We start from the raw sequence: 14,945 nt of genomic DNA, 5'->3' as shown, positions 1-14,945 counted from the left end.
GCTTTTCAGTCTGTATCACATGCTTTATGCATTGCATTCCTCCCCCCCCCCAACCACAATGTTGCGATTTTGTGTTATCACGAACAGGTTATTTCCATAAACAGTGTTAACCGGTTAGTGCTTGTAGTGAGGAGGCAATGTGGTTTCTAGAGGTAGGTGCTGAATTTTAGGATGAACGGTCTTGTAGAAAAATAGAATGTACTGATAGTACTCGTTAATATAACACCCCCGAGTCGAAACATCCATTTATCTATGGTTCTACAGCCCTTTGTTGGACCTTTGCTGCTACAGTTTCTTCGTCTTTTTACACAGACCCCTTGGACAGGGGATCAGCCGCTACCAGCACACAGGATAGCACGAACACAGAATAAAGGCACATAGATATCCATACCTCAAGTGGGATTCGAACCCACGACCCCAATGTTTCAGCGGGCGAAGACAGTTTATGCGTTAGACCGCGCAGCCATTGTGATCGGCAAATTCGAAACATAGGAAAAATGCACACGTGTTAACCTGTGTTGTAATGTGACGGTGTTAACAGAGTTGTATTAAATCTTAAAGCATCACGTTACTGAAACTAGTGTGTAGACGAACTGCTTGGTTATGAATTAAATATAGAAGTCAGATAAGTAAGATATGTAATATTTGTGTAGTTGTGTAATGTCGGGGCCAAGAATACGTGGATCTATATATCACTCCCCCCATACGTCTTCATGGCGTAGTGCTTAATTAGGGAAGCGCAGGGACAGTTCGACCCTTTGTAATTTTAACCCATATCTCAACAAGAAAAATGGGACGTTGGTAGTGGAATCTACTAACGCAGGCGCGTGTCTACGGCGCACAGTTGGCAGCGCATGCGCATGCGTGCCTGCAGTGCCATCTGTCCGCACGTCGTGTGGCCGGCCACGCAGTCCGGGAGAGCCCGAGTAGTTGGTTGGCTTGTTGCACTGAACTGCGACGCGGCCGTGTCGCGTACAAGGTTCAGGTTTTAGAATCCTGGACCTTACTTCTTAACGTTATCGATCACTTGTATTAATCCTTACGGCCAGTAGGCCTATATTTCAACGGTATCATCCCTACAAAGTCACATTTATTCCGTTTAAATTTCAAAATGGAATACTGGCATGCTAGTGTTAATAGTGACTAGACTGTGAGTTGGACATCTGAGGAGGCTGGGTTCGATTCCAGGCAGGGCAGGAAATTGTTGTTTCTAGCGTCAAGACTGGCGTGAAATGGTATCGGTTATTATTTTCCCAAGGGGGTAAAAACATAGACCCGTCACTTCCGTCCAGTGCTGATGTTAAGAATGCACCATCACGCCTTCGTCTTAATGGCGTCGTGCTTAATTACACACAGTTGGAGTGCAATTTTGACGACCGTGACAATGAAGACGGAAGAGAGCGCTGAAACGTTGGTTTTTAATTCAACATTTACACGGCTGATCGCACAAGAAGATTTTAGCCGTATTTTGTTTTTAGCAAGTAGGATGGAATGATTATTGGACCTATCTGGCGCAGGATAAAGACCATTGGAGGATTCTGGACAACACAGTATATTGAATTTACGTGGTTAAAAAAATGCTAGAAATTTCTCTATTGTTAATGATTGTTAGCCTCTCAAGAAGAACTGGGTTCTGGTCTCTTCAGCTTCTGTAGTGGCATCCCCTCAAAATGTTTCCCAACCAAAATTTTGTAGGCATTTCATGGTACCGCCATCATGGCATCACGCGCAACCCATTATCCTGACAGCGGTCTTCATCCTTTTACGCCCAAATATTTTTTTCAGTAGTTGATAGTTTATTTGATGACTTTTGGGATGTGATGCTATGTATGTGGTGGATATGTACCAGCGGTTCGGAGGCACATGCAGCCTCCGTCTTCAGGGTAGAACAGTTACGTGTCTTGTACCCTAAAGAAGATTCATATTTACCAAATACGTGCGGTACATCTAGGTACCAGTGCTTTACAGAGGGTTAAAGCCCAGTGGTGCTTTAACACTGCAACTCTGCATTCTGCCCACAGAGTGTATCTGTGTGTTCCATACGGCTCTCACAGTAAACAGCAACTGTTTCCCTAAACAGCATTAACCGGTTGGGCTTTGTAGTGGTGACGTAATGTGTTTCCCGTGAGGTAAGCACCAAATTTGTATATATCATTTAGAAGAAATTCAGCCCTTAATGGAGACAAGGCGAAAATATAAGAAGCTTAAACTTGGCGATGGTCAAGCTTACAACAGTTCACGTGACTAGGCTACCGTTATAAGATACGTAAAATAGGCATAATCTGCTTTGCAAAGACAGAGGATGTTACGTAAGAACTGTGACTGCAAGGGTTCAATTGCAAAAAAAAACATAAACACTTAGGTCGTGGGTATCAAGGGGTTTGGCTCCAAGTCGAACTATTTGGCGGTAATCCGCGATTCGTACAATTAACCCCGACTCTGACTCAGCCTTTAATGGGTTAAATTAATATTCTGGCTGTTTCGTTCAACCTTGTGGCTGCTAATACAAAACCGGAAGTTCAACGGGTTCTCCCCATTCATCAACTTCCTCTCGGTGCGGTAGAATCCTGGCCACATACATTTCCGTCTAGTTAGCGGTCAACAGATGGCAGTTCAATCGCTAAAGCTACTGACAGATATTCTTACGTAAATCACCGCGTGTGTGTGTCGGCATTCAACCGTTACCTATTTTGGTGTGTGTGTGTGTGTGTGTGTGTGTGGTGTGGTGTGGTGGGGGGGGGATAACTAAGTCGATATTGCGACGGGCTACTGACGGAACGATCGGGGATCGATTCCGGCAGGAACAAAATTTTTCTGAACTTCACAGTGTCTAGACTGACTTTGGGGCCCACCCAGCCTCGTATGCAATGGGTAGCGGGGGTTTAAGTCATAAGGAGCATTAAGTCTCCCAATCACCATCTAATACCGAGGTCAAGAATAATGTCACTTTACCTTGACCCCTGTACATTTTCACGACGCAGTGCTTAAGTAATTAAACACAGACAACTTTACCTTTATTCCAATCAGACTTATGGCTCAGATCGGGGGGGGGGGAGTGTTGCAGGAATCCGAGTGGGGTTTTCGTTCAGAAAACCAGCGGTATTGGAAAACCTTGTGTACGTAGATAGGATGATAATATTAAAGCGTATAGTGGAGTGTTAGAGCGGGAAGGTGTCTGCAGTGGCTCTAGATAACTGGGTAGGCTTCTGCGAACATGGAAATAAAATTGTCGGCTTGTGCCGAGGTCAGAATATGGATCTATACATCCACTCCCCCATACGCCTTCATGGCATAGTGCTTAATTCGTGAAGGAAAAGGAAGTTCTTTTTGAAGAATGTCATCTTGTGGGATATGGCGCCGTGTGTATCTTGAGCGAACTGACGTTCCTCCGAAACGTCGGTTCACACAAGATCTACACGGCGCCACTTCCCAGAAGACGTCATTCTTCGTAGTCACCGCCTTGAAAACCTAAATGTTATTAAGTTCTTTCTGTATTTGGATCTTAAAATCCGGGATGGCCAGTTTCTTGTTTAACTTGTGCCCATGTATTGCTTATTTAACGACGCTGTCAGAGGCTCAGCCCATATTGTATAGAATGTTACTATTAGTTCATAGTGAAGGTGACACTAGGAAGTGGCGCTCCGTTTGTCTCGTGGGATGAGGCAAACCTTCGAGAAAAACTTCCTGAAACCCACCGGTTTCTGGTCGGACACCCCCCCCCCCCCTGAAAGTCCGAATATTGTTGCAAAGGCATTTTTCCCTTTGGCATATTTGTTTTTGTGTATTATCCCTTCTTCCCATAAATAACTATGAGACGAGAGCTCTGAAATTATGAAACTTCAGGTTGCCATAGCAACAAAAATGTGTAGCATAAACTCTTCACTTGGACTTAAAGCTATATAGTAGATCACGAACGTGCTAGTATAGTTTTTTTATTCATTGTATCGTCATCTGTGAGGACTGATAATAATCTAATGTAGTAAAGGCAAATATGTTCCTGTGCTTAACTGATTAAGCACCACTCCATGGAGACGTATGGGGAAGTAGATGTATAGATTCACGTTGTCTTGACCTCGGCCCCGACCCGCTTTACCTCCGGGGAACCCACGGTATCCATTGGATAGGAGGCTTGATAGGCCCAAGAACCGGTTTGGACGACACGGAGAAGAGAAAAATTTAACCTCTACCGGGGCTCGAACTCAGACCCCTCGGTCCAGTCTGTGGCCAGTCGCTATACCGACTGCACTATCCTGGCTCCCAGTGTCATGTAAAGTGAAGTATATCGTCACGTGTCACAGTGAGTATAGACGCGGGTTTGGATTGGTTAATGGATTGATTGGATACTTACAGGCCGTAACTACAAGTGATTATAAGAGCATTCCTGATTTACACAATTTACAGCCACTCCACACTAATCTCAGTCCTCTCTGTCTGTCTGCACTAGACCTCACGGATCTGTAGCACAGGAAGTAAATCACGCTCCCAGTATCACTATGCTACAGCACACAGAAAGTCTTCACAGGGTGACTTCTTGTACTCTTCTTCAACTGTGAACTTTCCGTGGTCATCTCTTAATGAGAACTGACTCGTCCCTGAACGGCACGAACTCTGTCACGGACATGCATCACAGGAAAATCATGTCACGTGACCACCCACCGCTGCATGACGTCACCGCGAGCACGGGAAACACAGCCTCTATTGTTGCGTGTTGGACCGTGTTTACAGAGTTTTTGCATGGCAACGCGTTGATCAAATCCGTTACAGTATTAAGCAGGCGGTTTACAGTTGACAATTTCTGCGTGCTATTCGTGGGAGGTGGAATTAATCGCCCGACTACACAGTTCAATAACAAGTATAAATGAAAGCTAATACGAGAGAATTCAGACGGAGGTAAATAATAAGAAACCTTACGTAACATGTAGAACTTCTCGTTGAGCTGTGAAAGAGTTTTAACACAGCAACATTCATCGTTTTTCATGTCACATAACCAGTTTTAAGTGACCCACATTCGTAAATAGTCTGTTTTGGAAACTTTTTTCCTTGTCAGAATGTTTATAACACGTCCCTGTGTAGCTACAAGGTCATTTCATCCCACTTTGGCTAGGTGCATTATTAGCATATCTTTACATGTGACGGCCTTCGGAACATTCGTTTGATACCCGAGAACAACACACCGATGTTCTCTGACAGTTTTCCATGCGGCCAGGATGGCATAAAATTACCGTGGTTTGTTAGCCAGAAGTAAACTTTAATCGTCGAAGTGTATTTCTGTTGTGCGAAAAGGTTTATTTTGGATTGTCAGAGCAGAACTTCTAACGGAATAGGTAATATCAGGAAATAAAGCTGGTTGGTCCCCGAGATCCAGCTTGGACTCACACAGAAAACTCCTTGCCTCTGTCGAAAGTCGAACCCCAATCGTTTGGTTCGCCCCTTGCGAGCTACAAGAGCCAGCGTCGTACTCGTACGCGCACTGAAGCACGCGTCGTAGGCGCCTGGGGTCTGGCATTTGAATATAACAAAAACAGTTTTTTTCTTATACAGGGTGATTCTAAATTATTGTCAGGGTTTTCGTGTCCTATAAACGGAAACTCTGACAATAATGTAGAATAACTCGGTGTATTGATAAGAAATACTCGCTCTTTGGTTCGTCATGTGGCTGCTTTCCTTGCCTATATTTTGGGCAGCCATACCTATGAACCCACAAAGACGTATGCGGGAGTGGAGGTATAACNACGGTGCCAAATCCCAGAAGACTGCTTTCTTCTTTATAACTCCATTATTCTTGACCTCGTCATTAGTTGGAGATAAGTGCTTAGATTCACGTTCCAGCCGTTCTACTCCCTGGGAATGAGCCCGCGGTATGCTTTGTATAGACGGTGGGGTAGGCCACGGATCTGGTATGGGCTCTGTGGAGTTGAGAAACATCTCTTGCCTTTGCCAGGAATCGAATCCCGGTCGACCAGCCCTTCGCTATACCGGTGTGGAGATATAGCTGTGCCATTCTTAGCCTCTGCATTAGATGGTTCACGCCCCGGCCGCTGTAGCCACAGAAGAACTTCTGGTATGAATTGCATAGGAAGCTGAATGTGAGGTTGTCGGGAATAGAGTCCCGATTTCTCGATCGTCGAGCCCGTAACAGATTCACTATACCGACTGAGCTATTCAGAATAATAAATTTAACTACACACCTTTAATGCACAAGGTTAGCAGCAATGATTTGCGTCGAACAACTTGGTCGAGTGATTGGCACCCCTGCCATTTCGGATTTGAGGACTTCCGTGACATAGCGGTTTGTGTCAGTTCTTACAGACAAATGCCTGAACAGTGTGTCCCAATTAAACATTGCGTAATTTGTTACTCGAGCCAGTAAGCTAGCTGGAGAAGTTACATAATCTTTCCCCCCCCCCCGTACCAGCCATCCACAGAGAGACCCTCATTCGCCTTCTAACCCCACAAAGCCCAGTGGACATTATATGCACCGCGTGCTGTGACGTTTTTGTATGATTCTCATAGTAAACGATGTTTATTTCCCTAAACGGCATTAACCGGTTATTTGTAATGGAGACTGCAGCAGTGGGGGAACTTGAATGTGTAAAAGGGGTAAGGGTAGAAGATGCAGATACAAAAGAAATTCTTTTCTGTTGAATTTCAGTTGGAATTTCCTGTCGAATATATGCACATTCTGACAAATCTGTAACTGTCGCTGTTCTCAACTACAGACTTAAGGTTCGCTATACGAACAGAAAAATATCTCCCTTTATTTCCAGTATGACTGGCCACACAGACTTCCGTACGCTACATACGCTATGTGCCCTATGTTAGCTGCGTCGCAGAGTGTACACAGCGTACGTAGCGTACGTAGCGTAGTGGTCTGTGTGGCCGAACCTTAGTTTGTTGTTTCAGCCTCCAGTTTTATGTTGTGATTTATGTTCCACGTTTTCGCCTTAATTGCTTTCAGGGCATTTAATAGTACGAAGGAAATGCTTTCGGAAGTAAGGGGAAGTAGAATTGGGGTGCACACGCCACATCTGAGAGCACAATTTTAAATTCAGAAATAAGCAGCCACAGAAAATCGCGCCATTAGAGAGCGTGGCGTTCCCATCTCAAACAGAAGTAAAAAATTTCTTTCAATTGTGTTACTAACTCTATGGAGCTTAGTTATTCTTGGGAAACCTCCAGTCTCAGCTACTGAAGAATTTCTTAGCATTTTATAGAACCCGAAGGTTCATTACCCTATCCATATCCTTAAACGTGCATTTTAATGTCCTGCTACCCCCCCCCCTCTTATAACTCTTCGTATTGGTCCCTGTCTCTTTGGCTTTCCCATCAGAACCCTTCATGAAATTCTCTCCCATGCATGCTACATGCCCTGCCTGTCTCACTTGTGTGTAAAACCTTTAATGAAAACGCGTTCCTACTTATATTTTTTTTTTTTTGTGAAAATAATATTTTATTATCAAAATGAAATTATCTTTTTAAAATAAATAACAGGAACGGAGTTTTAGTAGCTATTATTAGTCACTGCCTGTGTTTTACATTGCCGTATATAAAAGGACTGTCAGGGCTGTGTCCTGGAAAGTTCCCTGGGAGCCCTGATGATGGTAGTAATCAGACTTGTATGTGAGAGGGACCGTCAAGAGGAGGTTTGACTTTGCGAGAGCGTAGCCCAGTGTTCAGTGCGGGGCCCAAGGGCACTCAGAAATGTGGTGGGCTATGGATGAATGTCGGTCAAGAAAACCGAGATTAACTGCTGTAGAAATCCGTTACGCTGACCACGCAACGCACTCTATCCGCAAAAGTTGGCACTAACTTTGCCGACAAGCGGCGGTCGCTCGGTCGGTATAGTTCGCTTGTGGACTAAAGGCCACTGAGGATGGATGTATGTATAGCCTGTGAAGTGTAAGTGAAGGTTAAATACCGCTTGGAGTGACCTCATTGTCTGTTTTGTTTCAGAGTAACAAACCAATCATGGAGAAGCGGCGCCGTGCCCGTATCAACAATTGCCTCAACGAACTGAAGACGCTGATATTGGACGCCATGAAAAAAGACGTAAGTACAAGTTAAAGAACTTGTTAGTCGGGTCTCCACGCGGTAGCGTAGTTAGTTGAGGCACAATGCTACAAGCCGGAATGTCACGGCTTCGATTTCCGACGAGGTCTGTGAATTTTTTCAGTTTACCTAATATTTTCAGCCGTACTATGACCCTGGGGTCAATTCAGCCGCCAACAGAAATGAGTACCATGAATCTTCCTGGGGTTAAAGAGCGGCCAGCATGTAAGGCTGACAATCTGACCGCCATCTGTGAGCCGATTGTCTAGAGAAAATGTAGGAGTCTCGACGTCTCACAACCCTATGGGCCTCCACGGCTTCTTAGAGGGACAGCTTTACATTTTTACCCAAGTCCTGTGTCCATATCTTTATTCTGAAGTACAGAATGTGGGGTGCTAAGTCTGGTGATAAGAACGTGTTTCAGGGGTGCACATTTGGATGGAAGGACATCACTGAGTCGTGTTCCTTTTGATCAGTGTCCTGTCAGCTTGTAGAACTGAAGTTCAGAACACGTGACCACTGTCTTCTGGGATGTGACGCCGTGTAGTCCAGTAGAAATTCGCCTGCTTTCCCCCAACGCTGGTGAATATCTTTCAGACTGCACGGCGTCACGTCCCAGAAAATTTGTGCTGTTCATAATCACTGCTGTGTGAACCTCAGGCATATAAAATTTATGGTTGACATTCTGAACACGCTGACACCTGTGACATACCTGTAAACATTCTGTTACTAGCCCCAGGTCTCAGTCTGCAGTATGGGTTCTGCAGTACCGTGCTGCTCCACACTCTCAATTCTTGAACTGAATGCAGCTTTATCAAATTAAGTAAACGTAGTTTACTCATATAAGTCGCATATAAGACAAAAACAATATAAAACATTTGTTGAAAATTAATGATGACAAAAATGATATGTATAATCTTAGTGGGGTTTACCAACTGCAATGTACTGACTGTCCATTAAAATATATAGGACAGACCGGACGTACCTTTAAGGTCAGATTCAGAGAACACATACAAGACATAAAAAATAACGGACAAAGTTCCAAATTTGCTCAACATGTATTGGACACCACACATGAATATAGTATGATAGCCAAAACGTTAGAAGTTCTATATATCGGCAAGAAAGGCGGAACATTGGATACATATGAAAGATTTCACATTTACGAAATCAGCAGACTAAATTTGGAACTGAATAATAATTTTACCGAAATGTTTAAGCCTATATATGATGTAATAATTGATACATACAAAACAGAATATACAGTTATACCCCCTTCCACCACTTCCGCATACACCTTATCTCTACCTCCCCCCCTTCCCTTGCATTGACTTTAATCTTACGTCACCAAATCAGTCGTTTACATTCCCTACAGTAAGGACAGTACTTTGTAAGATGAAGCACCGACTAAATAGTAAGTAAATAATACACTATATCTTCAATACCAAAATCAATTGTTGATTATAACAAAATTTAATACTATTACTTTCATATCATTTTCAGATTAACATTAATATTACTGCATCTGCATCACGAGCCTCCAATAACAGTTTTTATACACAAAATATAGAATACTCCAATTCGTCCGTTTGAACGCAACAAAATTACAAAAACCAACCACTGACTCGATAATATAAAGCATCAATCGAAGAATTTTATTCTTGTGTTATACTATAACCTTTGTTTTATATAATCTAATTTATTGTATTTTTACGTCAAGTATTTTATATAATTAATATTATTGTATCCAATTTTACTAGTACTGCAGTTCAGTGGTATATATGTTAGCCATGTATTTGCGTGATGATGGCTATTAATAGCCGAAACATATAGCAGAGCCAGAATCAGGCACTGACCTCGGTATAGTTGTGTTGTGACAGTTTTAATAAAGAGGTAAACGTAGTTTAATTCATGCATAAAATTCAGTGGAAAATGTTACCCTCTCATAGCTGGAATAATAACCACACGTGACCCTACACAGGGTTACGTTACCCGTACCCTACCCTACATTCACTCCTACACAGTCTTTCCTTGAGGGACACTCCGAAAGCATGATTTTACTGAATCTGCATAAAAGATAAAGCTGAACCTGTAACAGGCCGTGGAGGCCCATAGGGTAGTGAAACATGGAAGCGCCCATATTCTCTACAATCGGCTCACAGATGGTGAGGCTGTGATCCTTATTCGCTGACCGGCCGCCCCTTACCCCAGGAAGATTCCTGCTACTCATTTCTATTAGAGGCTGGGTTGACCCCAGGGCAATAGTGCGGATGCAAGAACTAGGTCAATTGAGAAATTCAATAGCATCATCGAGACTCGAACCCGCGACCTATCGGCTTGTAGCACAGTGCCTCAACCAACTGCGCTACCGCGTTGCCAGTTAACGTACATATGAATTGACAAGTTGGCTTGATAGAATTAGTGTTACAGTAACACTAGCTCGCAGCTGCGGTTCGAGAACTGTTCGAATCGGGAGCGCCCATGTGAATTCAAGAGACCAAGGTATGGGGGCGCACAGAGTTTTTAGATCAGATTATCTTGCCTGAGATAGGTTACCTGAGCATAATGGCTGGTTATGAGCTGGATTTTGATACCGAAATGGTGGGATTTTTCTGTTTGGAAACACTAGGGACGACACAACCTCTTTACGGGATGTGTAAGAGGGTGTTTACTGCCTGGTACTGGCATAAAACTACCCCACCGTCTTTCGGCATGGTCGCCGTAACAGATCCCGTGTTACTCCTAATTCAAGATGCATCCAGTTTTTGGATGTGGGTTTTAGGGGTAAGAGCTGGAAAGGTGCACATTTCCTCGAGACGAACCTCAAGTTCTCAACAGGGGAGACAGTAAAATGTGCGTCTTATATTCGCAGTAATTTAATGTCTTGGGTCGGTATAGTGACAGGCTACGAGCTTGACGGCCCGGGTTCGCTTCTCGGCAGTGCAGCAAGATCTTTTCTTCCTCACAACGTCCAGGCCAACTCTGGGGCCCTCTCAGCTTCCTATCCAGTGGGTACCAGGGGCGCTTAAGCTTGGGTTTCCTCGGGTAGCGGTACCGTAATCAAGCGGCCGTAATATGACCGTGAATGACGTCACTAAAACGTTGCCATGGAAACAAAGGAACATGGCAACGTTTTAGTGACGTCATTCACCGTCATATTACGGCCGCCTGATTACGGTACCGCAACCCGAGGAAACCCAAGCTTTACGCTGGGGGTAAAGTGGCGGGGTCATGCAGCTGACCAGTTCACGTCCATCTAGTGCCGAAGTCAAGAAAGGCCGAGCTATACCTCCATGGCATATTCTTTACTAAAGAAGCACTAGAACAACTTTACCTTAGACATAAATCAGAGGGAAATATTGTCTGCTGTGACTAACACATTCTTCGTGAGGCATCTTACCTTGCGGAAGAGATCTCATGATTTTCTAATGATGTGAATATCCATGTCATCTGAATATGGTGGACCGTTAAAAACGTTTTACATTGTTATGAGAAGGGCTGCAGGATATTGGTATATTCAAAAGTCAACTACAAAAATTTACTTAAGGTAAAAAGGTAAAGCTATCCCTGTAACAAGGCCGCGGAGGTCCATGGAGTTGTGAGACGTCGAGGTTCCCACATTTCTAGACAGTCGGCTCACAGATGGCGGTGAGGTCAGCCCTACGCGCCGGCCGTACAGTTATCCCCAGGAAGTTTCCAGTTACTCATTTCTGTTAGAGGCTGTGTCGACCCCAGGTCCAGAATATGGCTGGAAGGATTAGGTCAATGGAAAAATCCAGTGACCTCATCGGGAATCGAACCTGCGACCTTCCCGCTTGTAGCGTAGTGCCCCAACCAACTGCGCTACCACATGTCCCCTACAGGAAGCTAAGTATTGCGCTGATATATCAATCATAAGAAGGTGGACCCCAACGCCCCTCAGTTCCCCCTTCTTGTGGGTTTACCAGTTACAGGTGCGTCGAATGTTTTTACTTAGCACAAGATAAAACAAAAAACAAACTCTGTGGCTTGAGTCCGCAAGCGAACTATACTGATCGAGCGACCGCCGCATGTCGGCGAAGTTAGTGCGTACTTTAAACGATAGAGTGTGTCGCTTGGTCAGCGCAACGAATCCCCACGGTCGCTAATTTCTTTTCTAGACCGGAGACGCTATTTCCTTGAAATAGCTCCTTAATTATCCTCACGAGGGTGAGTGGACCGCATTCCAGGCCCACTACTTCTCAGAAAATCTGGTAGCGCCGGGAATCGAATACGGGACATCTGGATCTGCAGTCAGGAACTAAATGGCACTAACTTCGCCGACAAGCGGCGGTGTGCATGGTTTGCTTGCGGACTAGAACCATTGAGTTTGTTTGTTTGTTTGTTTCTTTCTTTCTTTCTTTCTTTCTTTCTTTCTTTCTTTCTTTCTTTCTTTGTGAGTAACTCAGTGCCGAGGACTTGTGAAAAATTTCTGTATCATGGTTTTGCTGCGAAATTATGTGACTGCAAGTATCTCAAGTTAAAGGAAGGCAAGAACTCTTGGGGGAATTCAGTCGCATGTCATGAGGGTTTTGGAGTGTGTGACATACATTATTGTGTTCTGTTTCTCTTAGCCGGCGAGGCATACCAAGCTGGAGAAGGCCGACATCTTGGAGATGACAGTGAAGCACCTGGAGAACTTGCAGCGCCAGCAGGTTGCAATGTCTGCAGCTACAGACCCTGGCGTGCTGAACAAGTTCCGGGCAGGGTTCAGTGAGTGTGCTGGCGAGGTTGGCCGCTTCCCTGGACTTGAGTCCCCTGTACGAAGGCGCCTTCTTCAGCACCTAGCGAACTGCCTGAATGGTACCACAACCACCACGACAACTGCTACCAGCACCACATCGGGCACAACCACACCACAGCCCACTCCTCCAGATCCGGCACCAGTGCCATCACAGCATCAGACTTCCGTCCAAGTTCACATTCTCCCCACATCGACTACCACCCCCACAGTTGACACCCACCAAGCACCCACAGCTCTTTCATCATCTTCAAATGGAATTTTCTTTACAACGGGTCCCAATGGTGGAGGACTGCAGTTGGTCCCAACCCGTCTTCCTAACGGTGATATTGCCCTTGTGTTACCATCCACTGGCTCAGGTACAGCCCAGATTTTCCGACAAGCCGCTACAATCACCACTGCTTCACCAGCTTCATCACCAGCACCATCCTCTTCATCGTCATCTTCTTCACCGCTTCCTATGCTTATCCCAATTCCTACGCGCACATCCTCGACAGCTTCTGCATCTTCATCCACATCTTCGTCATGCGCGTCAACTTCTCCAATAGCGTTTGATAGGCTGACTGTGAGCAGTCCGTCGCAGACGAATCCTGTGGTGAACCCACCAGTGTGCAGAGACATGGCGACGTCACCCACAGCATACCACTTGCCGGTCAGCCCCGCAGCTGGTCACCGTAGTAATGGCGGTTACAGTGTGGTGGACCAACATCCACCCCTCAGGCCATATAGCCCTCCACTGCAGAAACCATTAGCTTTGGTTGTGAAGAAAGAGGTTGTTCCAGAAGTTGCCAGTGTGGAGGAGAAACCGTGGCGGCCATGGTGATGCAATGTACATAAACTGCTGTAAGACGTGAAGTTCCTCATACCTGAATAACAATATATCTGNGCTCTGTCTATTGGACCCAACTGAGTAGGTTTTACCTGAAGACGGGGACAGAATCCAGTTCCCGAAACGTTGTGTTTTTAATAGAAATTAGACTGTTTTTTAGAATAGACAAGATGATGGATAATGTCCAGCAAAATATTAATTGTAATATATGTGCAGGATGAGATGTTGCAGTGTAAAATTAGTGATAACAGTGAGACATAGAAGATAGGCACATTCGTGTTCCTTGAAACTTGATGGCTTTATTGTGAAATGTGAGAGAATTCTGCGTGAAACAGTAGTCTTCAGTAAGTGTTTCATCTGGGAAAGGAATAAGCGTTGTCACATCAGTGTAGATTGTGAATGTAAATTTTAATTTGTACCTCAAACAGTTGAAGGAATATCCGAGAACAGTTGAGTGCTTTCCCGTTTCAAGTCTGTATATTCATTTTTTTTAATGATAAAGTTTGAAATTATTACATATTATTTATTGTAGATAATTATTAATACCCTATTTCCTTCACTGTATAATGGACATCCTGATTTTGAAAGGTTAAAATATATAGAACATTCTTTTCATGCTCCATTTGTACAATACTTATAGAATATTATATAAATACAGTGAACAACTACTGCTGATATGTGAAACACTTGGAAATCTTATATTCTCAAATTTTCTTCCAGATTTTATGGATAGATTTTTCTTTCCTTCGCAGACTGTTGGTCACTTGATCATGTGATGTTCTGGTCTGCTTTTGCATGAATGTTTGTGACATGTCTTAGCAAATGGAATTGTTTTCACATAGCCACACGACTGATCAGTAGTTGAATTTCATGTACCTTATCTCTTGAATGTATCCCGTATATAGTGAGCTTATATATGCATTTTGTAGTAGCAGACATTGAATAATTTTGTAAATTCACAGTATTGATTTTATTTTTTTAAAATAAATCTTATCTTTTTGCTATTTCCACACTGATCTAAAGCCTTATGTCTTTATTATACCAGAAATCAATGATTGGTGTTTTTCTATTGAAAGTTGACTTCTCTTCAACTGAATTATAACCACCATTTCTTTTTGATCTGTTTCTAAAATATTCATGTACAACAGAAGTCTAAAATGAAGATAGATGGGCTGTCAATGCAATACTCATTTTTTAGACAAATAATTTTTACATGGATGATAAACTGTCATTGTTTTCATTGTTACAGAAAATATCGTCTCTTCTGGAATATGATGCTGTGTAGTTTTGTAGATGTGTACCATTGTT

The 14,945-nt window shown here is 43.8% G+C and overlaps 1 protein-coding gene across 3 annotated transcripts in view; it reads left to right on the top strand.

Moving 5' to 3' along the window:
- LOC111863281 (protein hairy) overlaps window positions 1-13,687 on the top strand; it is a 91,005-nt gene extending 77,318 nt beyond the window's left edge. For 2 of the 3 annotated variants that reach the window (XM_023849465.2, XM_023849464.2), the window contains 2 exons: window positions 7,954-8,049; window positions 12,642-13,687. In XM_023849465.2, coding sequence (XP_023705233.1) covers window positions 7,954-8,049; window positions 12,642-13,631 — 1,086 coding nt within the window. In that variant the 3' untranslated portion in view covers window positions 13,632-13,687. Of the gene's footprint in view, window positions 1-4,237; window positions 4,298-7,953; window positions 8,050-12,641 lie in introns of those variants that run through there. The other variant, XM_023849466.2, reaches the window with a different exon arrangement.
- Window positions 13,688-14,945: the final 1,258 nt, after the last annotated feature.

The sequence above is a fragment of the Cryptotermes secundus genome, unplaced genomic scaffold (assembly GCF_002891405.2).
Source record: "Cryptotermes secundus unplaced genomic scaffold, Csec_1.0 scaffold1166, whole genome shotgun sequence".
Lineage (NCBI taxonomy): Eukaryota > Metazoa > Arthropoda > Insecta > Blattodea > Kalotermitidae > Cryptotermes > Cryptotermes secundus.
This window is presented reverse-complemented; position numbering and strand designations above follow the sequence as displayed.